This window comes from Harpia harpyja, chromosome 7 (genome assembly GCF_026419915.1).
Source record: "Harpia harpyja isolate bHarHar1 chromosome 7, bHarHar1 primary haplotype, whole genome shotgun sequence".
Lineage (NCBI taxonomy): Eukaryota > Metazoa > Chordata > Aves > Accipitriformes > Accipitridae > Harpia > Harpia harpyja.
In genome coordinates this window covers 9,648,769-9,676,112 of record NC_068946.1, presented here as the reverse complement: position 1 = coordinate 9,676,112, position 27,344 = coordinate 9,648,769, and the positions used below count along the sequence as shown (strand labels likewise).

The 27,344-nt window shown below is 53.7% G+C and overlaps 1 protein-coding gene across 2 annotated transcripts in view; it reads right to left on the bottom strand.

Moving 5' to 3' along the window:
• Window positions 1–18,827, bottom strand: part of EPHB2 (EPH receptor B2) — a 139,955-nt gene extending 121,128 nt beyond the window's left edge. For both annotated transcript variants that reach the window (XM_052791159.1, XM_052791160.1), the window contains exon 1: window positions 18,622–18,827. In XM_052791159.1, coding sequence (XP_052647119.1) covers window positions 18,622–18,706 — 85 coding nt within the window. In that variant the 5' untranslated portion in view covers window positions 18,707–18,827. The remainder of the gene's footprint in view (window positions 1–18,621) is intronic.
• Between the last annotated feature and the right edge of the window lie 8,517 nt (window positions 18,828–27,344).

Sequence of the window (27,344 nt, the reverse complement as noted above, 5' to 3'; positions counted from 1 at the left end):
CGTTAGGGTCAGGGACACCAGAGCTGGACGTCTACTCTGATCAAAGATGGAGATGCCTTGTTTTACTGATGGAGTTGAAAAATCTTGTTCTCCTAGAAGGTGAGCAGACATAGCAGGACCCCAAATCAATTGCCCAGTACAACATCTCCTGTATAATGATGCAAGCCACTATCTCATCCACACCTCCGTTTGCCACCCCACTGCTCCCTTCTTCTGGCAAGTGGAGCTACAACATGCAGCTCTGAATTTTGCCCCCAGGAAGGTTGGCTGGAAACACAGGCTGGGAAATACTCTCATACATCATCCAGACCCATCTCCACATTAACCATCCAAGGGAACTAGGAGCCACCCCATCCCACTGACAACACAACCCCTCCTGCCTAATCCAAGATGCCCATCTGTTTAGTATTATAACTTATTTGGTGGGGGGAAAAAATAGCATTGCTTTCTCTTTATTGTGTTTTGAAGCAAAAATCCCACAGATGCACAAAGATGGCAAGGCACGAGTAAGGCAGGGTCTCCCTGGTCTAACACCAGGCTCATCGATATAAATCAGAAACATGCTCAGAGTATGAAATGGTGCGATGACACATGGGATGGAAAGCCAACACGTGATGGACACAGAGTCAACAACGACCCAGCTCTCACCACCAGATTTCTGCTTCTCACACTGCCTGGAAACACTGGTGCCTTGTACCTGTCAATATCTGTCATTGTTATGCTATATCATACCCTGTGATCGGCGAGGACAGGCTCGTTATATAATTTTAATGTATAAAGTGCATCAAAGACCCCGAGGTCTACAATTTCGGACCTCATAATGACACAGAAAGAGGACTGAATCACTGGACTGGAAGCATGTAATTGCCCCAGCACTGATGATCACAGCCTGTGTGGCCAAAGGGAGGACAGGCCAAACCTGAAATGGCTTTGCCCGTTGCTCCAAATCCATTAATTTCCCAAATCTCAGAAAATTCACAAGCAGAGTCAACCAGGAAACAGGAGTGAAAAGTACAAATGAAAATCAGAGGGGTTTTGGACAAGATGATCTTGGGAGGTCCCTTCCAACCCAAACCATTCTATGATTCTATGACTCAAAGAAAAGTTTAAACAACTTTTTTTTTTTTTTTTTTAATTTAAAGGCTACAATTTGACAGGCTAGGAAGTTAACAACTTCATCCAAAACCAACCTCAGAGTAACAAAGCGCTGGTGATGACTGCACATACAAAGGCAATACATGAGAAATGGAAGGAGAGTAAACGGGCAACTCGTATTTTATTGTGACTGGCATGAAGTGAAGCAAATAAATACAGGAAACCTATGGAAAAGCCATGTCTGGCATGGCTGAAGGCAAGAAAAAGTTATGGTGGTGTTCTTCTTTTAAGCACAGAGACAAAATGCTAAGTAAAAATGTTAAAATTCACAGAAACATAGAAAAAAGCATTGACAATGCCCAGGAATGGAGATCTGGAGATCCCATCACCTTTCTGGGCCCTGTTAGGCCTCTGCACCATTTTCACGGCAATTTCTGGGTGCTGGTTTTTGTTTGGGGTTTTTTTTTTTTGCCCTACATGCAATCAGAGCTTCCCTTGCTGCAGTTCTTTTTAACAGTTTGTGAAGGATGGCCATGGTCAGCCAGTCTGTGTCTTTATTAGGAAAGTAGGATGTTAATTCCATAGCCCTCAGGAGGACAGGGCTGCTTCCTCCCGTTAGTAATGCAGGATTCCTGAGCTCATACATAACTAACGACCCAGGGACTGTCTGGCTGTAATTCTCTTAAAAATCACACACACCATTTGCAAGCGTCTAGCAAATAACTAAGACTTTGGCCACAGCTGGAACAGATGCGTCAAGACCATGCGGTGACCAAACAACTTGGCTCTTTTCTACACGGCCAACGGCCTCGTGGAGGTGGGAGAAGCCGCAGCCATCGTTTATCTTCATTTCTGGGCTTTTCATTATGACATTTTCATAAACAAGCCCAAGGAACCATGGCCACATGAAATTCCTGTACGACACCTCCACAACAGGTTGAAAAATCAAATTCTGGGACTAGCCATTAACATCAAATTGGAAGAAAACCACAAGAAAGCTCCACAGCCTGGTTCCAGTACTGGTCAATGTTTGCATGAGTAACTGGGCAGTGGAGCAAACCTACATAGCTCTTTCCAGCACCATGTTTCCAGAGAGTATCCCCATCTCCTTTGCCAAGGGGGAGAGAGATGAGGCCAAAGCACTTTGGAAGGCAGGAGGAGACTTTAAAAAGATCTTTATCGCTTGCAACAGCACCCTGAGGAAAAGACGGTGCAGATCCATGAGCCCCACCATCCAGTGGAGAGCACGAGGCAGGGGACAACTTCTGACTGAGAAGTATCAGAGCTCGTAACACTTCAGGGACTGGGATGGGGAGAGGGAGAACTAAGAAAATCAAACATATTTCACAGTGACAGACTCAACAGAGTTCAAGAACTAGCAAGCAAAAGCCCATGAGGGGACGCCTGGGAGAAGAAGAAAGCTAGTAAGTGCTTGAAGACACTGATGCAGAAGCGTCTCAGTGCACAAGAAGGATCACGTTTAGTAGATGCACTAGGATTATAACACGATGAAATTGTGGGCATTCAAGGTCTTGCTCAGTCTGAAAACACTTCTGGGAAAATAATGAAAATGCTGATGTAATTCAAATCATAAAGAATTAAAGAACAGGAGTATAATTAGCACCAGTCAACATACTTCTACAGGAAACAGGTCTTGTCAAACAAATCTGATTTCATTCTTCACTGAGATTACAAGTTTGATTGGTGAGAGTAACTGTGTACAAGGCAGGAGGCTTTCTGACTACGGAAACCAGGAGGCGTGACAGCAGCACGGGGGAGCAGAGCCAGCCGTGCCAGTGACAGCCCAGCCGTTGCCTGGGCGTAGAACTCCATATCGCCAAAAACATGCTCAAGGGATTAAAAGCTGATTAGCTGGCAGATTCCAAGTAATAGTTCCCAGCACTGGACCTCAGTGGGCTCCGCAGGAACCAGCCCCAGGTTCATTTTTGTCTTACAGTCAGCACGATGGGGAGGGATGAAGTAAACCGATGCTGAGGTATCTAATGCTCTTCCAGGCTCGCAGAGCATCCTCAGGTAAAGGATATAGGATTCACCTCCCTTGGCGTTTGCCATATGAAAAAATAATGCTTCCACTTTAATGCAGTTGTTAATTTTCTACAGATAGTAGTGACAAAGAGAAAAGGGCCTCCGAGGACAAGCCAGATGATCTAAAACAGCCATCCCAGGCAGGTGGACTGAATTGCCCTCTGCAGGATACTAAGGGAGGGGGTCTTGCTAACAGCTTACATTAGAAACCCCACTTTTGTGCTGGTGATTAAATTGACCAAATCATCTTCAAAAGAAAGCGGGGGGGGGGGGGGGGGGCCACAATCCTTAAAATAAATTAAACTCTGCTAGGAAAAGCACTGGAAAGTATGGTCTCCTCCAGCAAACGCCCCTTGAGCTGGTGTGGCTCAGCAGATGTAAGCACCGGCCAGCAAAAACTCCAGATGGTCCCAGTGACATGGTGGCACCGATCAGGGATAGCCCCCTGCGCCTGGTTCTGGCACCGCAGCACGGATGCTTTTCCCACCAAACAGACGTTCGCTGTGTGTGAAACAACGGGACGGCTTCAGTCCTCTTCCAAGCAGGCAGGTGTCACTGAGAGGACTGCCATCACAGCCGGGACCTCCTTGGAGCCAGGAGGATTTGGGCTAAGTCTGGGTGCACAAACAAATGATGAATTTGCTCTTCCTTCCCCTCCATTGCTAGGAGAGCAGGAGCATAACCATGGTTTTACATTTCCAGGAGAGATGACTGTCCCAGGCAGGAGCATCTATGAGGTCCCATAGATGAACTGCACCAAGACACAACTGAGGTGTGCACAGACTTGCCTCAAGGATGCAGCAGCCAGGACAAGCAACATCCTCAGCACCACCCGCATCCATCCATTCCCTGCCCCGTGGCTCCCCAAAGGGTGAACAACAAAACTCAAAGCACCCCAAGAAAGTCCCACAGATGGTATTAAACCAGGAGCTCTTCCATGGCAGGCATCACACATGAAGGTGAGGGTGAAGGTGAAGGTGGGAGCATACCCATAGATAGAAAAGAGACCAGTTGGTGCCCAGCCCAAGCTTTAGGATTTTCAACAGCTTTTGGGAACTTGCTCAAGCTGCAGCAGAGACAAGACAGGTCTGAGATGTGCTAGGAGATGCAAATGGAAGAGTCCCAGGTCCTTGCCTGCCCCAAGGTCAGGGAAAACTCTCTAGCACCCCAGCAAACGGCAAATCCATACAGAAAAAGCCCTCAGCAATGAGGAGGGAGCAGCTGCTGTTGTCAGTGCCTTCTGGGCTTGTCACGGCTGCCTCTTACCCCCTGCCTCCCCAGCCAAATCCTCTGACATCCAACACCGCCTCTGCCAAGCCAGCCCAGTTGGGTTCCCCCACTAATGCAAGCAGAAAAGCCATCCTTTGGGGGCTCCTTTAAAGCAGTGCCCTCCCCCCCCCAGAAAGAGTTAGTCAAAGCAAATGCCAGACCCATTAAGAGCAAAGGACCTCACAGCCAACAGAGGAATGCTTGGGCTTGATGGACTGTTTATAGAGTCTTTTATAGGAAGGATGGGTAACCTAATCCCAACTACAACATTTTTTATGCTGTTCTATGAGGGTTCAGCTGTGATTAAACTGTTGGCACAGTCCCATGGCACATAAAACCATGGAGACCAGCAAGTCTCATCTCCGCCGGAGCCCTGCAAATGCAAGCGGCAAAACTATTCCAAGCATTAAAGGCCGGCGAGCCCTGCCGTGGGCCATCCCCACTCACACCTCCAATGGGCCTCGCTATCTTCAGAGACCAAAATAAAAGCAACTTGGCAGTCGCTGCACTGATCTCTAGTGAATATTTACCCCTGCTGCAGTCCAGAGCAGGGCAAAGGATAACCACCCCTCCAGGACTGTTTTTGGGTCCCAGAAGCTGGGTGCAGGAGATGCAACTGCTCTTGCAAAGATGTGCTTTCAGCAGCGGGCTTCAATGTCCTTCTCCCCTAGAAGCCATACCAGGACCAGCATGGGACCCTCCACCACCCTCCTAAGACACTGGATAAATCCCACAGCAACATTTTCTGAGCTGTTAAAACACTCGATTTTGAGCCAACCTCACTAAACTGAGATGATCCAAGTTGTTGGCTGCCACTCCATGCCTGGAGCAGAGACCGTGGTCCCCAGCATGGGCAAAGCCCTCCCAGGAACCAGCCTCCGGGGGGAGGACATCCAAACACCTCCACTTGGCTCAAGCAGATGTTGACCCAGAAAACCATGCCCACCTGGGACAAACCACCCCCGGGGTGCTCTAATTTGACTGTCTGAGAAGGAAATAAAGATTTGGAGGGGGAGATATTGGAAAAGCCATTTTCTCCAAGCCCAGGCTTGGCACACGGTCACACCAAACTCACGTTGGAGGACAGGCTTGTGCAGCAAAGCCAAGCCTCCCCTCCAGACCCTCAGCTTAGCTGGAAAGTGGAAAAGAGTGGGGGGTTTGGGGCAGGATCCGCCTCTGCTGCAATGCATCGATGGGGACTGTACATGCGATGTGCATCCTTGGAGCGGGACCTCTCAATGTCGAACTGGCAGGGTCTCCCTCAGCCCTGCTGGTGGGTGGGATTTCTTCAGGCAATTTGAACATGATGTTTGTTTCATTTATTGTTATAGAATTGGAACAGAACCAAGGCTTTTTTTTTTTTTTTTGGCTTTGTTGACTCATCCATCAGTTTGTCCGGTCACCCTCATGATACTCCCTGGCATGATGCATCGTCTCCTTCGTGGCCACCACACACCCATTCCAGGTGGGCTCCCAACACTTACGTTAGCCCATGGCCATGCGAGGCGGCCTCTCAGAGTTAAAGCTCTGGAGCACAATGAGCACAAGAACCTACCACCAATTTCAAACCCTTCTTCTGCATCAAATAAAAGGCACCACCACCTCAGAAACCCTGCCTTGAGCATCCCCAGCCACAGCAGCCAGGAGAAGCATGTGTCCCTCAGTGCACAGCTGGGCTTTTTAAGTGGGATGGGACTTTCCCAGCAGTTTTATTTTAGTCCTGCACAAGCGTACAACACATTCCCGCTGCCGAAGGAAAGGAGACCCCGCAGTCCTTTCAGATGCTACCACCTGAGCCCATCCACCCATGGGGTTTCTTCTTCCAGCACATGTAGCACAGACCCCAATGCACCATGCACAGGGCAATGGGCACCTTGATGGAAGCACTACAGGGTGGGCATGCCACCATGGCTCGATGAGCTGCCGGCACCCCCGGGAGACCCACAGCAGGGGCCAAGCCCTTCTCCACCCCTCTGGCCACTGAGCAATTTGAGGCTGGTGGATGACACACCCAGGGCTGACCTCGCAAATCCCTTTTTTTTTTTTCCCTTTTCCCTCTGTAGCCCACACACCGAGGACCTCCCAAACGCACGGTAAAATGCCGAGTCAGCTTTCCAAGGGCTCAGCACCCACAAGCGGGAGCTCAGGTCATATTTAGGCCACCCAAATTACAGGGCAAGACTTCTCCTTGAGGGTGACCTGCTTCGCTTCACCCAGCACAAAGCCATATGGGCAGCCCCTGCCACCCCATCCAGCACACCACGGGGACATGAGGGCTCCACCAGTCCCTCCTGTTGGTCCCCAAACGTGCCACTCCCAAACCTACCGCAGCCCCTGGCAGTATCCCCTAGGCATCCCTTACTGTCCAGTCCAAAATTCAAAGCTCCCCCCCTGCAGCCCCACCTTTTCCTACAGAGAAACATATGCAAACTGGGACCAGCAAAGCAGTGCTGTGGGACCCAGCCCGGAAAGGTTGTACTTCACCCTCAGCCCTGCAGATCAGCAAGGATGGGCTTCTGCAATGCCGAGGGATGAAAGCAAATGCCAGGGATGACCCAGCTCACCCGGCTTTTGGCACATGCCCATGTGCCCCACACATGCACACCCGTGAGCCGTGTCCCACCAGGATGGGGACAGACACTTGCTCAGCCCCAGTGCTTGGCCCAGAGGGACCAACCTGGATGCACTCCCCGGCAAAGCCTTACTTGCATGTGTCTCCTCCTCCTGCCTGTCCTGTGACTTGCCATAAACCAGTGGAGCCCAGGAGACCTCCCCAGGCACTGCTCGACCCAAGGAGGAGCATTGGCAACCTCCTGGAGTGGTGCAAGGTTTAGCCAAATCCAGGAACAGAGACCAGACGACAAATGGGAGCAGCTGCCAGTAAATTCAGCGTTTCCAGGGGATCTGTGTTTATCAAAAGCTGTCGCTCTCTAGCCAGAACAGGTGTCAGTCACAGCAAAATCTCGTGGCAGCTATTCAATCTGAAGGCACAAGAGTTTGACATCAGACCAAAAAAAAAATAAAAAAAAGCATCGTTAGCAACTTCTCTGCTCTCCATCTCGCCTACAGCCTTGGAAAAAGAAAGGTGAAGAGCCAAAAGGAGGAGGAGAAAATCAGGTGTATCAGGCACTGGCTCTGTGCAGCAGCAGCACAGCCACCCGAAGCAGGCATCTCCCCATCATCAGGTGATGCTCAGAGCAGATCTGCCCCCCCCCCCCGTGACAGAGCCATATCACGATCATCACCCAGCTGCCACGGGTGGACTCAAAGCAGCACCCACCTACCCCAGGACACTCCATCACACACCTGAGCTGGCCTCATCCCACCCGCAGACTTGCTAGCTGCCTGCTGCCTGGAGATTTACACTGAGTGCGACACAGAGCAGACCTTGCACTGCCTGTTCAACACTTCCCACTAGCCAGACACCAACCCCTACTAATGCTGCCAACATCCTAATTAGCACCTTTCCTGTGCCTGCCCTGCTCCCGACTGCTCTGCATCTGTCTGAGGACCCTCTCTGAGGTTCCCCGAAGGTAGAGCAGACAAATGGGGACAAGTCCCGGAGGTGCTCGGCACCCCTTCCCCTCCAGAGCAGCTGGCACAGCCTGCTCCTCCAGCCCACTCCAGCACCCCGCTGCACTGCTATGTGTCTGCCATCAAGGGATTTCCACACAGCATCATGCACACTTCTGTGTTTATCCTTTCCAAGCCTCCAGAACGGTGCTAACATGCGCCAAGGATGGGAGAAGCCCAGGAGGGTCCTTGTTACACAGGGACTATCCATCCCTCTGCAAGGTGGGTAAAAGGAGCGGGGCTTTGTCCCAGTTTTGGCATGGACAGGGCGGCTCCAGGCTCCGTCTGAGGAATGCATTTGCCCAACCTGGCTGGAAACTGTCCCTGGTGGGGCTGCTCTGCTCTGCCTGCCTCGACCCACGCCCTCGCTGCCACATCATCACACCCCGTGCCAGGCGGGAGCAAGCTCTGAGGGGCAGACATATCCATCCCACCACTCGGCATGCTCCAGCACCGGGCAATTAATACCCTTCCACCAGCCATTCCCCACGTCCAGGCACTGGCTGCTCTCTGCTCCCGAGGGAAAGACAAAAAACCACAACACTGGCTTGTTTTCCCTCCCGGAGCTGTGTCCGTTTCTACGCCAGAGCAGCAAGGAAGGCACGTGCCTGCTCGCATTTAACACGCAGGTGCTCTCTCAGCGTGCACACAGGCAGCTTGCGCGCTGGGGCATGCATACAAAAGCTGGGGACAAGCACACAAAACCAGCACTCAGCCACCTGCAAGGGCATTCCGCAAGCAACCTTGGAGGTGACAGGGATCCTGCAGGAGAGATCTGCAGGAAATGCTTTCCCCAAAGTTGGCATGCCACAATTAACTCTCTGCAGCCTGGCCAGCCCCCCTCCCTGCAAGCAAAGCACTCTAGTCAGCTTGTACACCTTGTTTTATTTTATCCGTGCTGCCCCCAGTTCACGCATTTTTCCTGCTCGCTTTGTCCCCTGATACCAGACAGGCTTAAAAGTAAAACAAGGCAAAGATTTATTAAGTGAGGCTCACCGTAAAGGTTTCCGAGTTGCAGTTGTGGAGCCTGGAAACAGGATTACAAGCAAAGCAAATCATGAAACGCGACTGTAACCTCTGCACGGCGAGATGTGACCCCTCATGTGCTCCAGCCCATCTCGCACCCAAGCATGTGGCGTGCACCGGCTGGGGCAGCTGCCCAGCCAGCTCACAGCCACTCACCACCGCACAAAACTCTCCATGACGGCCCAGGGCTTCTTCAACCTCCCTGCTGCTGCACCCAACTCGTTTAGCTGGCCCGACCCTGATCTTCAGCAGACTTTCTACCATACCTTGCCTCAAACCAGCTGCACGTGTATTTGTCAGTCCAGAGCACTCCTAGCTCTTATTCATGACCACAAACAGCTTCTTCAGGCACATCCTCAGAATAGGTGGTAGATATGGGATAAAGGCATTGTCCCCAGGCATGTCCTAGGATCAAGCCCTCTTCCTGGGTCAGACTGGTGAGTCCCATCACCCCTACCTAACAGCTCAAACACTGGCCATACAAAAAGCTGAGCTTGCAAGAACGAGGTGCATCTCGTGAGAGAAAGGCTTGAAGCCAGACTCAGAGAGGCAGCACCTTGTCCATACCCCAGGAGAATGAGCTGCAGAGTCATGGGAAGCAGCAGCAGGGGAGGATGCTGCCAGCTACCTCACCAGCCATGGCCACCGGCCCATGCCTGGGGGGAGTGAACAGTGGATGCAGGCAGATACAGGTCCTGGTAGGACACACGCACCAGTCTCTTGGGTGAAAGCAACCACACACCTGGAGGCATCTGAGCAGCCTGTTTCTGCCCAGTTTGCCCTCAGACACATTATGCCCAACCCTCTACTCTCAGCGATCAACCCAAGCCAAAGCACTTGTGTTCAGCGGCCACCCCACATGAACGAGTGGCCTCCTGGGAGGCTCAGAAAAGCAGGATCTCCTCTGGAGACTGAAGAGCATCAAAGGACTCCCTGTCCCCTGCTCCAAGACAGAGTGCTCCAATCAGTCCTCCCTTGCCCTGAGAGACTCTGGAATAGGAAGAACCTGTATTGCCACACCACAGCGCATGGGATACTTCTCATACACAGCCTCTCATGACCCCTGTGCACCAGGGGTCCTGCATCCCTCTGCTGAAGTTGTCCAGGCTCACAGAGGGTCTGGACAGAGGGTCTGGAGGGTCCAGCCCCTGTTTGACCCTCCTCGCCCTCCCTGGCCCTCCCCTGCCTCTGCCTCACAGCAGCAGAGCAGTGCTGCAACAGCCTCCCCCAACAAGGGTCCCTGCAAGCCACGGTGAGGACGTGCAACCAGAGCTCGCCAGGCTCTGGCAGGGCCCCAAACACTTTGGGGACGTGTTTTGGGACCTGGGGCAACACTTCCCATGGAGTGGGACCTGTTTCAGCCTGCTGCCGGGCAGACGGACCCCAGATAAGCCTGGCCCAGCTGGGCGCAGGCAGCGAGCTGCTCGCCGTGCGATAACCATCGCCTGGGACACAGTTCGTCCTTCAGTCCACTGATGACCGGGTGTTCCAGTGGCCCCCAAAGCCTGGGTGGGAGCAGAGGGGAACTGAGCCCTTTGCGGCCAGCCCAGCCGCTTCCCCCTCCCCTCCCATGCTGGGGGCTCAGCAGCCAGCCACAGGCTGCCCAGGAGCCTAGCCGCGGAGCCCATTGTTCCCTTTGTCTGGCCTTTTGAGCACGAGCCTGCGCGGCTCAAGGCGTCCCCTCCGCCGTGGGGACGTTCACACGCTCGGCCGCCCTCGCCACCCCCCGACCCGCTCAGCTGGCGGGCAAGGGGCCGAGCACCTCCCCTAAACCCAGCCTTCGCCCCCTCCAGATGAACCCAGGGCTGCGGGTAGCTCCTTTCCTCCCCCAGCTCCAACTAGATGCTCTTGCCCTCCGAAACGCCAAGCAGGGCAAAGGCATGCGCCAACAGGCATTTTCCAGGGGACCTCACCCTTGCCTGGCCACCCTGCCAAAATCAAGAGCCTGCATAAGGCTGGAAGGCGTTTCCGCACCTGTAGGGTCCACCATCATGGCCAAGGTGATGAGCACCCGGAGCGATGTGGACACCCCCGGCACTTTGCCTTGGAAGCTGCAGATGGTCTTGAAAGCCAGGCTGGGAGCTGGCAGGCTAACGGGGCCCCCACTGCGCATGGGCATCCAGCATCAGAGCCTGGAGAAGACGCCTTAGCCTTTGGGACAGACCTCAAATACCACATCCACCACAGGAGGCTGAGCCAAAGGGATTCCTGGTTTCCCTCCCACCTCCAGCAGTGTACCAGGGGGACACTCAGGGGGGAGGTGCAGAAAGCACCCCACTTTCTGCAGCCCAGCATCAAGGGCTTCCTGATGCCCCTGGTACCAAGGACGGGCAGGGGTGGGCTTCGCCGTGCCCAACACACCCCTGCTTCCAACCCTCCATCGCTCTTGGTTTTAAACCTGCTGCTTGAGAACTCAAGAGCGAGTGAAAAAATATAAAATAATGAATCGTCACCTCTTCATCACCCTCTTCTTCACACCTCCCGCAGTCCGACGCACCGCTGTGCCCCCCCCGCAAGCTGCATCTTTCCTGAAGCCCCCCCGCCCCTGTACCTCTCCTGTACAAGCATCTTCACCCTCCTTTCCCAGCCTTTCCCAGTTCTGAGTTGATGCTTTCAAAGAGCCATCCACAATGACTTTAAGATCTCTTTCTTAAAATGCTAATAAGTAATTTAAAGACTGCCACTGTGTATGCATGGGTTTAGGGTAATTTTTTCCATGTGAATCCCTTTTCATTCATCACTGACTACATTTAATCTGCCACTTTATAGCCTGGTTATCCAGTGTCATGAGATCCTTTTACAATATTTTAAAGACAACTGTTGTTTTTATCATCCTGAATAATTTTGTATAATCTGCAAACTTTCTTGCCTTCGAGTTCCCACCCCTTTCTAGTGCATTTATAAATACGTTGCACAGCGCAAGCCTCACGCTGACCCCCATCCAGTAGGAAAACTGACTCTTTGTTTCCCCCTCTTTAAGCAGATTTTAATCCATAAGAGAGCCCTTCCTCTAAAATTACTGTTCTGGAGTCTCCTGGATCACCCAGGGAGCTCTTCTTAAAGGATGCTCGTCTCATTTGCACTGGTCCAAATATTCGTTTTACCAATTTGTTTTAAAATATAAGCTCTTCTGCCACGACTTCAGGGCAGTCTCTCAGCCCTGCCCTGGGAAGGCAAGCTCCTTGGCAGGAGTCCCCTTGGCCACAGCCATTTGGGGGGACACTGAAGTCGTTCCCCATCTCCCCAAGTGTTCCATCCTGGTTGGGTTTAACCTCCCAATTCTCATTTGTTGAGGGGCAACTTGGAGGGATAATTCATTTCTTCTCACAAGTTATTTTTCAAACTCCTCTCAGCCTGCCATATACGGTTTTACATTCACCATGCCTCAGTTTCTGATTTTTTTCTATTTTCCCCTTTTAGATACTTTCTGAAGAACATCTTTTTACCTCTGGTGACCTCCTTCAATTTGCCATTTAATCAAGATTTTTTTTTTAAAAAACCCATACATTAAACGGACGTGTGTGTTTATTCTGAGCTTTAATATCATTTCCTACATCACGTGCAAGTATTTCACTATTTTAGCTGCTCCCTTTGGCTAGATCCCTCATTTTGCCTTACTTACAAAATGTTACTGTGTAGTATTTTTAAGTGCTGGTCATTTTATGGATGCGATGGTCTGCCTCTAAGAGAGGTAAGGTGGAAAGAACATAATTTATTAGACTGACTGATAAAGCTTCACCAACTTTTGGAGCTCACCAGCCCCTTCTCGTGCCGCCCGGGAGACTGAACCTGCTCCCACGGAGCCGGCCCCATGCCTCGCACCGCATCGCACGTGATGCTCAGGTCTAAATCAAGAGATCCTCCTCTCGTGGACTCTCCAAAGAGCTGCAATTACTCACAGTCACTAAAACTATAATTTCTGAATAACGCCCCTATGTGACATTTACGGAGGCAGGGACCATCCACAATTACAGCTGTGCTTTCTGCCCTCATGGCCCGTTTCATCTCCCTGAACGTTTGGCAATCGGTGCTGCAAGTCGCGTCAGAGGGGTAGCAGAGACCTAATGCTGCTCCCTTCATCCCCAAGCACAGAAACTCAGAGAGGGGCGGACGGCACGGCATGATCCTCACTTACTCCTTTGCCTTCACTCTGCTTTGCACAGTGGGAGGGCCGGCACACCCCGCACAGCCACCCCTGTGCCTGCACCCTGGCACAAATCACCATCCATCCAGCACGTTCCTGAAACACCCGATATTGATATAAAGTTGGTATCGATATATCGCTGCACACCCCCTCCGGGGCACCTCTCCTTCCTCACACCCTCCTAGCTGCCACCTCCCAGCCCCTGAGGGGTCCCTGCCCGCTTCCAGCATCCCCAGTGATACCCCCCGTGCTCCCCGCATCGCTGGGTACCAGCCAGGGCAGAGCCCCCTCCCGACTCCCCCCCAGGCACTGTCTCTCCCTCCTGCCCGCACCGCACGTCAGCACCTTATCGCAGGAGGCCCTGACGTTACCCCCTTATCTAACGGCTGAACTTTTGCCTCCGAGGATCTCCCAGCTACCCCCATTCCAACGCGATCCAACGGGCAGCCACACTTCGCTCCAGCGTCTCTGCAAACCAGAAGCCAGGTTTGGGAGGGACTGCAAACCACGATGGGAGCCGTCAGGGGGTCTTTCTTGGTAAAAAATGACTTTCTGCAGGATGGGAAGCTCCCGGACAGACCCACGCACAAGCACCCATCTCAGCAGGGTCGGTCTGTTGGCAGCAGGCGTGTGTTGGGGCAGCAGCGGTGGGCTCAGACTCTCGTTTAGCACAGCTCAAGCTGTAGTCGCACAAAAGCACTCAGGCCTCAGGAGGTATCTCAGCATCCAGTATCTACCCAGCTCCTCAGGCAGGTTTCGCAGCCCCGCTGGTGCCCAGCCCTCTTCACAGCCAGCTCAGGTATGTATACACAAACGGCCACTGACTAGTGCAGGCAGATCCTTAGCCCATCTGCAAAGGGGACTGCTGCTCCCATCCTTGGGCGACAGCTCCAAAACCCCTTGGCAGCACCCCCACAGCCACGTATGTCCCCTTGGCACCCACAGATCCCTCTGTAGGGTGTCACAAGGAGCTGGGGGACATCGGTGGCCACACAGCTCCGAGCCGTTCTCCCCTACAGCTCCGTCCTCTTGGCATTTCCCTCCAGCATCTGCTCCCTCAGCTTTTATCATCCAGAGTAGCTGGAAATACAGCAGGGATCGGGAGCAACTGCTGCTCCCGCCCAGGTAAAGCAGAGGAGCAGAGTGGCAATGGCAGCTACACGGACGTTTAAATCAGGCACCAATTTATTTGGTCTCCAAAAGGAGTTTTCCCTGCCTCTGCCCCAGTAATGCAAAGGGCAGATGGGTGCAAGGAATGCACCTCGTCAAAAATTAACGCAGGAATCAGGGCTGGAGAGGGGAGGGAGCAACAGGGAGACAGGCAGCCCACGACTGACCCGAAACCACGGTCTCTGCTCCGCACCTCAGTCCCATTTGTCAAAAATTCGTTTCCAGCCTGGACTCAGGACAGCATTTGCAGATCCGGAGTTCAAACACATGGGGTGGATCGGCTTCTTGACAGATCCTCTGTTTTTCCCTGCACCTGCTGCTCTGCCACCAGTGGCGTGTGCCGGGCTCACCGGGATGGTCCCGCAGCTCCGATGGTCCTGGCACACCCCAGGCACACGCCACCTCCCTGGAGCACCGAGGTCAAAGCAACTGCTCTGGCATGACTCATAACCTCGGTGGGATGGCTAAATTCTTCCTCCACTGAGACCACAAAGCCGGACGCAACGAGGCACAGACCAAGCCCTGTGTTCCCTGGCATCCCCCTGCACTGCCCTGGGCCTGGAGGAGGCTGCGGAGGTGCTCAGCAGTGTCACGATCATGTGTCAAGAGAGGTGACTATATTTTAAAAATAAAATATGTTATAGCATACGTAAAACACAATATACTGTATCTTACGTACATGTATGCAATATAATAAATGCGTAATGTATATTGTGTGCGTTATAATACATTATTAACTATGTAGGACAACAAAGGTCCTGTCTCCAGCTTACTCAGAGGTTGGGCACGGGTGTTCGTGTCCAGCACCTCAGCCACGGCGTGCCCCGGGGATGCCCACCCCGGGAGAGAACACGGCCCTCCCATCCCAGCATCCCTCTCCAAGCCCAAGGGCGGACTCAGGATCGCGACCGCCTGGCACAGAAGGATGCTCAACATCGAGTCCCCTCGCCCGTGATGCCGCTTCCCAGCAAGACTCATGCCAGGCGATTCTCCCTTGCCCATCAGAGCCCGTCGCTGCCTCCACACTGCCGGCTCCCGGGCTGCCTGCACCCTCACAGATATTAGGGCCATCTCATTTCTTCTTTCGCATTTTTTGGCACACGGCTGGCTTTCCTCCAGCCCTCAGGAAACTTGCCAGCACCTCAAGGTTTATGAAAAGTTAACTCTAACAGGGTGAAGAGCGCCTTCAGGTTTCCCCCCCCACCTCCTCACATGCAAGTTAGCTGGGCTGTTGATTTTAAAATACCTAAGTGCCCTTCCCAGCTCCCCCCAAAAATACCTCGGAAGTATCAGTACTCCAGATACACGTGCAGCATATGCCAGCAGGAATACAAAGAGGAGCCGTTAGTGATAGCAGCACTGTTACCAACCGGTGTGGGATCCAGACCCTTCCAGGACTCCTTTGTTCTTGACTTTCTGGTTTTGTTTTTTTAAAAAAAAAACACACAAAAAAAACTTTCCTTTTATAAGCCTGAACTTTCTCAGCTGCAGATACGTTACCTTGCAACTGCCTTAACAACTGTATGCAATTCTTAACCTCTGCTTTATGTACGTTGTCATCCACCTCCCTGTTTTCCATATTGATTTATGTTTTATGTTCTTTTCACATTTCCTTTTAACAGAGCCAGTTTTAACCAAACAGCCTTTCCTCCCGAGCCCAAGACATGCATTCTGCTGGCCAGTGAGTAATCAACTTCCAATTTTCATGCACACTCCTGTTTATATTTCCTTCCCTATCGGCTTTGTTTCTAATTAAGGTTTGTTAAATGCAAGTGAATATATAGCGTACAGAGAAATATAAAGCATGTAGATAAATAAACACCACACACACAGGCACACTGACTAAGGCTGCGCTTTCAACCACGGATCCCAAAGCACTTTGTCATGTTCATTAACAAAACCTCGCGGCTCCCTTGGGAAAGACACTTGTATTATTTTACGCCTTGTAATTAGGAAAACTGAGGCACAGAGGAGACAAGTGAAATTACCAGCATTACAGAAAAGCTCTGTAGCAGAGCTGAAAACAGGACTCAAGAGGCAGGATCCCTGGGCAAATAACCATAACGCGTTCTTCCCCTGAACAAGCCTTTTTTGCCCCCATTTTGGCCCTGGGAATTTGCCGGAGCTGCTGATGGCAGTGCAGAGGGCATCACCACCACGGAGGTGCCCTGTGGCCAGGGGGATGTGGTGGGGTCCAGCCACCACCTCCTTGGCCAGCGAATGCTGTTGGGTCAGTCTGCCCGCACCGACGGGGCCCAGAGCACCCAGAGACGCAGCTGGAAGCTGCGTCCAAGCATCCAAGGGAGCCCTGGGAAGAGGCAGCTCCCAAAGGGGAGGAAGGAGCAGAGGTGTGACCGGGGAGCTGCGTCCCGCACGCTTTTGCCTTGCCAGCTCTCCAGAAGCCTTTGCAAGGAGGGAAAGGCTGGGACACGGTAGCTGGTTGCCTGCATTGGCACTGCGAGCCACCATCGCAACCCCGTAACACACAGGAGGCAACAGCAGGGGCGCGCGGGGAACCCCACTGAACCCAAATCAACGCATTCAGCTCCAGATGGCGATGGTTGCTTTAAGCATAGTGCAGGGCCCCCGTTGACCATCTTCCCGGGAGCGTCCCCATCCATGGAGGAGCACACCTTACGGTGATCACCTCGGGTGGGTGAAAGCCCCCGCCAGCGCTGGCCACCCCTGCATCCCCAGACATATCTTTCCCATCCCTTGGGATGAGCCCAGGCACTCATGCATCCAGTCCCCGCTGCCGCTGCCGTGACAGTGGGAAGGTCACCCGCATCTTCAAGCGTGCAAGAGCCCCGGGAGCCGGTCACCGATCCCCCAGCACCACCCGGCAGCTCCTCTCAACATGCGGGAAGGGCAGGGCGGGGTGGAGATGTCACCTTGCCCCTGCACAAGGCGCCTGGCTCCCTCCCCTGCCATAGTCAGCAGCGTCGGCTCTGCACGGCCAAGCCCGCTCGGGCCCCGCTGGCCAAGCACAAACCCCATTGTAAGTGTCAACGCCGCCAGCTGATCAGGCCAGACGTCCCACGTGGACACGTATGATCCCACAAACACGCTCATCACCTCAACCCTCCCCTCCCCATAATTAAAAACATACTGGGCTCATTTGAATAGCAGAGCTGGCTAGCACTCTCCACTGCAACGTAAATAGTCCTATTTATGCCAAGCTCCCATATTGTAAATATCACGATGTATAGCTGGCCAACACATGAGTCATCTCCCAAAACTCCAACTTAATAAATGGTGCCTCATCTATGTTCCAGACAAACACCGTCCATGCAGCTCCCACCGCCCAGCGCCTCCACGCCCAAGGCCAGCAGCGGCCGCCCAGCCTGCCCGCCAGCCCAGCGAAGCCAGAGGGACAGCAGAGCCACCCGGCCCCTCGCCAGCTCGGACACGGCCCTCCCAGGATGGGCATCCCATGGACCGTGCTGCTCCGGGATGAGCCGCTTTTTGGTCTGACGCCTTGCTCTCACCCCTGCCCAGCCCAGTTCTCCGGCGCTTCCCAGGGTGCCCGTGCAGCGGGTGGGCTGGAGGGAGGCAGGCATGGCTGAGATGGGCTTGGGAGCAGGAAGAAGAGTCCCCCCTTGCCTAGACTCCACCACCGGGCTCCCGCCCAGCACCTTCCCCGCACAGCCAGCCCCGCAGGAGCTCCCCACCTGCCGCCGGGCTCTGCTTTGTCTGAGAACCGGGGGGAACTCGGCGGGGAGCCCAGCTCCTCCCGGGGACGCCGGGAAAGCCACGCCACCAACGGGGAGCCGGCCATGAGCTCCAGGATGCCGGCAAGGCCTTGTTGAGGTGCGCCCCAAAGCCTCTCCCAGCCGCCGGCAGCGGGCACGGCGTGGCAAAGCCCGGGCATCCCTAGGAGAGAGGCTCCGCGGTACCCAACCAGCACCGGGGAACCTGCTGCGGGGGGGGGGGCTGGGGTGCCGGCGAGGGATGCCCACCTTGGCGAAGGGATGGCGGAGAGAAGGGCAACGCAGGGATCGGGAGGGTCTGGGGACGGGGCGGGGGGCGGGGGGGGGGGGGACACGGACGACGACACGCGAGAGGCCCCCAGCTCCGCACCGGGCTCCGGCGGCAACACCTCCAGCCGGGGCAGCACTTCCCCAAAACTTCGCCTCCCCTCTAGCGCTGCGGAGGGGGTGCGGCGGGGAGGGGGGGGAGGGGGACCCAGTGCCACCCCCCCAAAAGGAAAAAGGGAGAAAAGGCCCCCAAAAATAAACCCCGGAGGGGGACTCGCCCTGCCCCAGAAGGGCCCCCGCCCCCCGCGGGCCCCCCCTTACCTTCCACGGCGGCGAGCAGGGGCAGCAGGGCGAGGGGCAGGCAGCAGAGCCACAGCGGCCCCATGGTGCGCGCCGGGCCGGACATCAGAGGCGGCGCGGCCGGCGCTCCATGGAGGCGGCGGGGGAGCGGCGGCGGCGGCGGAGCGCAGAGCCGAGCCCCCTCGCTGGGGCCGCCGCCGGCGCGGGCACGGCCGCGGGCACGGAGCGCACCGCCGGCCCCGCCGCCGCGGCCGGGCCGAGCCACCGCCGCCGCCGCGCGGGGGAGCGCCCCGCGCCGCCCGCCCCGCCCCGGGGCGCCGCGCTGCCGGCGGGGGCGGCGGGCGGCGGGCGGCGGCGGCTGGCGGGCGGCGGCGGGGCGGGGGGCGGCGGGGGGCCGGCGGCGCGGCGGGGGGCGGCGGGCGGGCGGCGGGCGGCGGCTCCCCCCGCCCGCCGATGGTTTCTCCCGGAGCTGTCGATCATCCAGAGAAAGCCGTGATTTCAGCCCAAATCTTCCTCGCCGGGGTTGACTGCGCGCCGCAAAAACGGGGGAGAGGGGCGGGGGCGGGGGCGGCGGGGGGGTTCCCGGAGGGATGCCCCCGCCTCCGCCTTTCCCACCGCCCGCCGCCCCGCTCCGGCCCGGCGGCCCCGGGCCGAGCATCCCTCCATCCGGGGGTGCGCCCGCCTGGCCCTCGCCCCACCGCCGGGGCGGGCGTGGGGTGTCCCGGGGAGGGGGGCGGGGGGGGGCGAAGGCGGTGGAGGAGAGCGCGGGCTGCGGGCAGGGCCCAGGGACATGTCCAGCAGGACCAAAAAAAAAGCCGGGAGTTGGGAAAAATCCGTGGCTTGTTGCTGGCAGGCTCCGGGCAGCCCCGACCCCCCCAGACCCCCTGGAGTCAACCCAGGAGGAGTTGCCTCATTTCCCGCGTGGGGCAGTTGTGAGCTCACACCGGATTGGGGTCAAGCAGGACTTTCCCAGAAGGTGCAAGCTGAGACCCAGCTCCACCTCTCCGCCACATCACCCAACAGCCCTGACTTCCCCCTGTGCCTGGGAGCCAAATCTGCCCTTTGGGCACCTCATGAGCCAAACCCTCTTCAGGACATGTGTGACTGTTACCAGGACTGTTTGCCCCAGGAGGTCCCCTCTGCCACCACCCTGACATCTCCTCCTCACCCTGTCCAGCCTGCCAGCATCCACTTTGCACCCAGCAGTGCCCCTCTGCTCACCTCCCATAGCTGTGCCCCTATTTCTTCTGGCTGGGAAGGAGGGTCTAATGCATCCTGCAGAAAGCACACATGTCTCCTGGAGGATCTTCTCAGGGAAGGTCACACCCCGCCTGTGGAGCTCTACATGAGCTATGCAAGGTTCATAGGCCAAGAGCTGAAGAGCCACTGGACTGCCAGGATGGATCCCTACCCTTCAACTCATCGAAGCATCTAAGGCACTGAAAAAACAGGCCTGGCTCACTGCGCTCTGCGCTCTTCCTTCCCTTTGCTGCACCAGCAGCTTGAACGTCTTGGGTTTCCTGCCTTGACCCATGGCAGGTGACTCATTTCTTGCCAACCACAGGTGTGTTTGGAGGAGGTCAAGGCTCCCTGATGGTGTTGGCCATATGCGTGAGCCAAATGGGCTTCCCCAACTCCATGTGGCCAACTACAGGCTCTGATCCCTTTGGGAGCTCGTTTCACTGCAGATCATAGCATCATAGAATCGTAGAATCATAGAATCATAGAATCATTTCGGTTGGAAAAGACCTTCAAGATCATCGAGTCCAACCATTAACCATGCCCCCTAAACCATGTCCTGGAGTACCCTGTCCACTCGCTTTTTTAATATCTCCAGGGATGGTGACTCAACCACTTCCCTGGGCAGCCCATTCCAATGTTTGACAACCCTCTCAGTAAAAAAATTTTTCCTAATATCTGACCTAAATCTCCCTTGCCTCAACTTGAGGCCATTTCCTCTTGTCCTATCTCCAGCCACCTGACAGAAGAGACCAACACCCACCTCACTACAACCCCCTTTCAGGTAGTTGTAGAGAGCGATAAGGTCTCCCCTCAGCCTCCTCTTTTCTAGACTGAACAGCCCCAGATCCCTCAGCCGCTCCTCATAAGACTTGTGCTCCAGGCCCCTCAATGTTACTGGTCATACAGGCTGGCCCCACATTCAATGCAGCAGCCTCCAGAGAATCTTCCGGCCCAGGTCCATAGCCTGTGGAGAAGCTTTCGTCTTTAGTGCCTTGTTAAGGTTCACTTTTGCATGGCAAGTGCCCAATTCATTACAGAAGGAGGCAGAAGGGCCAGGGACAGCCAGTGGTCTTGCCGCTCCTGCCTCCAGACATCTTCCTCTGCAGGGCAAGGCAAGGACCCCAAGCATCCCTGCAGTTACCCACCATGCCAGCGCTCTCCCAGGGCTCCCTCATTTCCCAGGGTCTATAATGGTCCCCTCACTCCCCGCTGCTCTGGAGCACCCAGCATTTCCCACCAGATGTTAGAAAGCACTCACCGTTTCCAAACTCCTCAAACCATCATTTAAATCCTCCCAGATCCCAGGGCTGGTTTAGTGTCCTGCAGTGCCCTAGGTAGGTATGTCCCAGAGGATCCACCCAGTTCTCCAAAGTGACAGCCTAGAGTCCAAGAGCAAGCAGCAGCCCTGTCTGTTTGCCAGAGTCCACCCAGACCCTCAGGATTTTCTTGCAGCTCTCCAGGGCTGTGTGCCAGACACAGTGGGAATTCTGTCCTGAGGGAACAGTCACTGGAGACCTTCCCTCTTCTTCAACTCCTTAGAGCATCCCCTTAGGCTGTTGCTGCTGGAGATGGGACCTTGGATTACACAGACTTATTGTCTGACTGCCTCAGTGACTCTGAAGTTCTTATGTGCTCCTTGGAGTCCAGCTTGTCCCCTGAAGATGCTCTTCAGAGTCAGTCATGAACGGTGAGCACCGGTCCCACCTCATGCCTTCACTCTGCTCCCAGGAAGGGCTTTCTATGACTGTCGCATCCCTTCGGCGTCCCTGGGAAGGCCTGCCAAGGCCCCACAGCGACCCTCACAAACTTGCTATTCTCAGTGAAGGGAGTGCCACCAGCCTCCACCTTCTGTCCTGAAGTCCACGAGCTTCTCCAGTCACCAAGCCAGCAGCTTGGAGCAGACTAGCAAGTGCCACAAAGCACCACGCCATGATGAGTGATGCTGAACCTCCTTCAGTGTCCTTTTCTGTACCTTCCTCTCATTCTGCACCAGAATTAGTGGCCTTCGTGGAGGATGGTCATGGACCAGGGAGCGCTGTACATCCTCACTGCTGTCCTCAGCCAGGCACGACAATGTGAGCTGATGCTCTCCTTGCTGCCATCTGGTGACAAGGAGCCGCAGCACTGTGTCACATGGACCTGACCACCATCGGGCAGCTGGTCCCACCTTGGGAGCCAAGGTATATTGGTTTTACTGGTAGTTGCTGCCCACATCTAACCCTTGGGCAGCACTGTCGTAGGACGCTCAAACCCTGCTGCAAAGAGCGTTAGATAAAGCCTTGTCTGGGAATATAGCAGCACTGGGGTTACAAAAATGGGACAGCCATCACTTCAGTTGCACCTATGTGGTAGTTTACATCAAAAGATGGTTCCCAGGCAGACAGAGCCAAGAGAGATGGCATCTAGGGGACATTAAAATGGGTTTGATGGTGACACATTTAATGCAGCATCTTCAGTTCCTGGTGCAGGAAGAACAGGTTTCATTTGCACATGAAGCCCTTGGCTCATCACACCTGGAGGAGGTGGCTTCCTCTCACCCTCTGCAAGGTTAAAGAGGTGCAGCAGGTGACATCCAGGAGTCAAGGGAGACACAAAGGGAAGCAACATGTATGAAGCAGCTTCCATGCAATTGCGGATACAGAGCTGTCGTGCACAGACTCAAGGCTCAGTGCAGCCATCCCGGCAGCAGGAGTGAGAAGGAGCATCACCCAAGGAACCCCAGCTAACAGAAGGATCCAGAAGAGGCTTCTTCTTGGGGTCCAGGGAAGCTCCATCCCCTGGAGCTACTTGACCAAGCTCAATCCCCCAGTTGAAGGAGAGGGCAGTTAATTTTGGATGGGCAGGATGAGGAGTGAGTCCCTTGGTGTCACCTAGAGCAGTAAATCTGCCTGTAAAGACCTGCCGAGAGCAGGCAGGCAGCTGGTCGGGGGCCACAGAGAGACACCCTGCGGGAAATTGGCACCCTTGCTCACGTCTCTGCATGTGAAAGGAAAGCTTTTCAGCTCCTGGCTGAAACCCTCAGGCTCCGAGGAGCCTCGAGCTTCCAGGGGCAGGTTGGGAGGAGGAAAACGTGAGCATATTTTTACAGAAATTGGAGTCTCCCTGCAGCAGCAAATCCCGTAAAAGCAAAACCCAAGTGAAAAGCAGCTTCAGCTGTTCTGGCTCTGGCTGTGACGGGCTTGGCCCCAGGCCAGTGAGTTAATTCTGCCTATTAACTAATAGTACAGTATTGTCGGCAAAGATTCATTGCTAAACTTATGTTTTTAAGATATCACTTATCATTTAAACACTTAACTCTTGATCCCTGAACATGTACAGGCACCATGTAGCCCTGCAGCCATGCTGCAGATAACCAAAGCCACCGCTGGTTGGGGAGGCCGGGCAATGTTTAACCCTTTTCCCCCTCTTTGTCTGAATGATAAATTGTCTTGAGTAGCACTTTCCAAAGGAGAGCAGGCCCTCCTGCTCAGGGACCGCTTATTATCACCTACTTAATGTTCCTGAGCTCAGCAGGGATGGAGGAACTGTTCCCAATGGCAGGTTTTTCTAACCTCTGTGAAGGGTGTGTGAACAGCAAGAGACCCTGTGGATCTATGTGATTGCAGCCTGTCACTGAGAACAGCCTCCCTCCATCCTTCCTTGCCTTTCCCGGTCACCCCAAATGCTCTGCAGTCTGGTGGAGAAGCAGGTCTGGTCCTTCAGGAGGAAGCGAGGGAACAGTAGGGGCTGAGCCTTGGGTGCTGCCCAGTGCCTCATGGCTCAAGATCCCCAGTCCCTGATCTCTACTGTAAAGAGACATTTTGGGGGGACCTCAGACGTCTCCCCCCATCCCCCTTCCCAGAGCAGACCAGCATCTTTACAAGCAGTGCTGGTCTCCAGCCACCATCCAAGGAGGCATTGGCTGCAACCCACTGCCATCCCCAGCCCACTGGGGACATTGTGGTGAGGTTTCTCTGTGCAGAGTTAAATCAAAATAAGGCTTTTACATCCCTTTACGCTTTGTGAGGGCACCTGGCCCGGGATTGTGCTGAAATGTGACACTGGAGAGCCGTCCTCACTCAACCTGTTTAGCTTGTTGCAGGGTTCTGCCCCGGGGGGAGCTAACGGAGGAACCAGCAGCTCCCTCCCCTTCAGCTCTTTCCTCCGGCATTTCTGAGCTCATCTATTGCTAAGTGAAAGATTCATGCGTGTTACGAGCTCTGCCACTACCTGATACCAGAAGCAGGAGGGGATGAGACAGAGAGAAAAGGAGGAAGGTAAGAGGATGGCACAGGTCAACCAAGCATCATCCTGTGCTGGGACCCCCAGGAACACAGCAGAGCCCTAGAAAAGCTTCAGGCAAGGATTTAACCTCTTTGGGGAGAAAAGGGTGGCTCCAGAGAGGAGTGAGGAGTGGAAAGCAGCCGTATTTCTGTTGCCGTTACAAGGTCTGAAGTCAGGTTTTAGAGCCTTCAGCTAAATTAGGAAGCAAAAGTCAACCGGTAGATTGCATTAAAGACTTGAAGAGTATTGCACTCTGAAAATGAAGGAAACTTTTGAATGGTATCCATGGGAACAAATTAAAGAGAAGAGGCACTTTTGAAGCATTTAAAATAGATTTAGAACTGTAGAATTGGGCAGGAAATTTTGGGTATTTTGTTCAACAGCTAATTTGAACCCAGCTTATGACAGAGCCGAACACAGACAGGTAAACCTTAGATGAGGTAGGTAAACCTTAGATTAGACACTGCAGAAATTATCCAATCATGGCTGCCTGCTAACTGGCTGTAGAGTTAAAAGAAACTTTTGGAAAGGTAAAGTTTATAAAAGTATCTCCTTCGGGAATGCAAACATGTCAGGTGTTCTTGAAAAAGTTGATATCATAAATAAGCAGGACCTTACAGAGATAGAAAGAACAAAAATTAGGTAAAGAGAAGGCAAGTTTAAATAAAAGTATATAAATAACAAGGAACTCCCAATTTCCCAGAATGTAGAGAAAAGCAACAACCAAGAATATAAGTTATTAATCTGTGTTTTAAAAAAATATATCTTAAAAAAAAAAAGGGATTTAGATATGTAGCAAAGAATAGGAAGAATGGTCACGAGAATATCATGTTATGCATGTAAATCTAATCCAGAAGACTTTACAACCACGAGGCATAACTGGCAGAAGGTGGGTTTTGTATTCTGGAAAATATTTTCATTTTAGTCCTTGATTATTTTACGGTTAGCCAGAAATAGCCATGTTAGAGAATAAATCTGCCCAGTAGGCAACCTCTGATGAAAAACTGCCAGGCATTACATACTGACAGAGGTAATGACATAAAAGGATGCACAATTTAATTGCTGTCATTTTTAACGATTTGTAAAAGAAAAGGATGTAACCCAAGCTATTTTGTGGCAGGGCATCCACAGTCCAGAAGTCTTCTGGAAAATAGCTTTAAAGTTGTTCAAAGGAAACTAGAAAAGCTGAAAAGTCAAACTCAGGTCTCTGTTTAATACTATAAAATTACAGGGTGGCATCCTTGAAATTGAGAATGCTGAAATGGCATTTAATAGGAAACTGGGGAGAAAACTACCTGTTTTTTGTCAACGCTGGTGTTAAAAATAGGAGTTTTGCAAATGCTGGTGAACACTATGAAAAAATGCAACATTATGTGTTATGTTCAAGGCACTCAGAAGCAAAATCCTCCGGTGCCCTGAGACGGCGTAGGTTTACGAGAAGGCAAATATAGGATCAAAGGCAATGGCATGTTGTGAAATTGCTCTTTTCTCCTAAGAGGTGATTACAACAAAAAGGCAGACCTGAAGGAGGCAACCACATCTCCCTCCACAGCAGAAGGATGGAAAAAAGACAGGTTGTCTGGGTCTTTCCGAAGAGAAGTGAGCTAAGGGAGATGCAGTGGTGTGGAAAAAGCGGACAAAAGCCCTCCAAGGTCTGGAGATAAAAGGTCAGGAGGCAGTGGGAACTGTGCCGCATGCTGTATGATAGGCATTTCACGTTTTCTCTTTGGGTGTGGGAATATCCACTCCGTTAAGGTTTTGGCTAAAATGTGACTTAGCTGGAACAAGTCCTGCAAAGTGAGAGAGCCGCTGGATGCTGGCAAATGCGTGCACAAGCTCTTCATGCTAATATTTAATTTTTTTATTGAAGACTCATCAGAATAATAAGCTCTAGCACCAAGTTATCTTCTCCTGCCCGGGGACAGCTGGGGGATGAACATGGGTTGCGTGCAGGGAGAAGCACACAGACTGCAGAAGCAGGAGAGTGGCGGGATGGGACAGGGCAGCATTAACAACGCACAAGCACCATAGAGGTGGTGGGCAGAGAGCTCACGTCTTCGAGGAAGGAGAGGCAGGGGCTTGCACTGAAAATGTGAGCAGGAATGGGGGGTCAGTTTGGGGCTGGGCAGAGGGAGAGGAGGCATCCCTGCAGGGCTTGAGGAGTGTTGGCCATGGCGCCAGAGCAGAGACCTGCTCTGTGTTTGTCCGCCGGCAGGAGATGGGTCTGGCAGGGAGTGGGAGGAAATGCTGCCCAATTATCCAAGATGGATGGAGTGCGGCTGCCCCTGGAACAGCCTGTCCATCTGCTCTTTGGGTTGCTGCCCCGGCGACACGAGGGACTTGCCAGCAAAAAAGTGCTCAGGTGACTCCCCTCCCTTTGACATGCTGTCATGGCACCACCGGGACGAAGCAGAGCTGGCAGAGAAGTTGTGCAGGTCCCTGCCATGCATACCGAGCACAGGGCGCCACAATGGTCAGAAAGGTCATGGGTTTGTCCTTTCATTGAGCCCTTCAGTGTTGCCGGTGGAGGAGGCTCTTTGCATCTTTCCATGCAAGACTTGGTTCTTGCAGATACTGGGACGCCCTCAGCCCATTGGCATCAGCATCCCAGCTGGTCTCGGAGAAACTTCTCCTTCTCAAGCGCTCCTTCGGGGGACTCTCGTGAGCAGCTAAGGCTGCTGACTCCTCCTGCGCTCATGGGACATGTCTGTGTTCCTGCCCTGCCACAGCGTGAGGGTGAAGCCCCTCGCCTCCCTTTCCTGGCACCACAAGGGGACCAGGTGTCTTGAGGGGGCCTGTGGTGGCCAACGTGACACCAGCCTGTATGAAAAATCCCAGTAAGTTATAGAGAACTACTGAGGCTGCTTGTACAAGGCAGAGGGTGTGGAGTTAAAGACGACAAGACACCCCTGTCCTGGACAGAGTTAAAGACACCTGGGTATGTGCTATCTGCTAGGGGAGAGTCCATGGGGCTTCTGCAAAGGGGACTCCTGCTCCACAACCCCTTGGAGCCCTTCAGAGTGGCCAAACACACGCAGATCAGTGCAATCTGTTCATGTCATCTGCTGTGGTTTCCAAAGACTTTCCATTAAGTCCCTTGCCAAAAGTTTTTTAAGGAAAGCAAGAGGCCGGTGGGGTACAAGGGAAGTTCCTTGTCTTTTTAATTGGTTAAGAGACGGTAGTAGAAAGGAGCAAGCAGCAGGCACTATAAGCAGAGGGAGGTCACCAGTCAGTCCTGC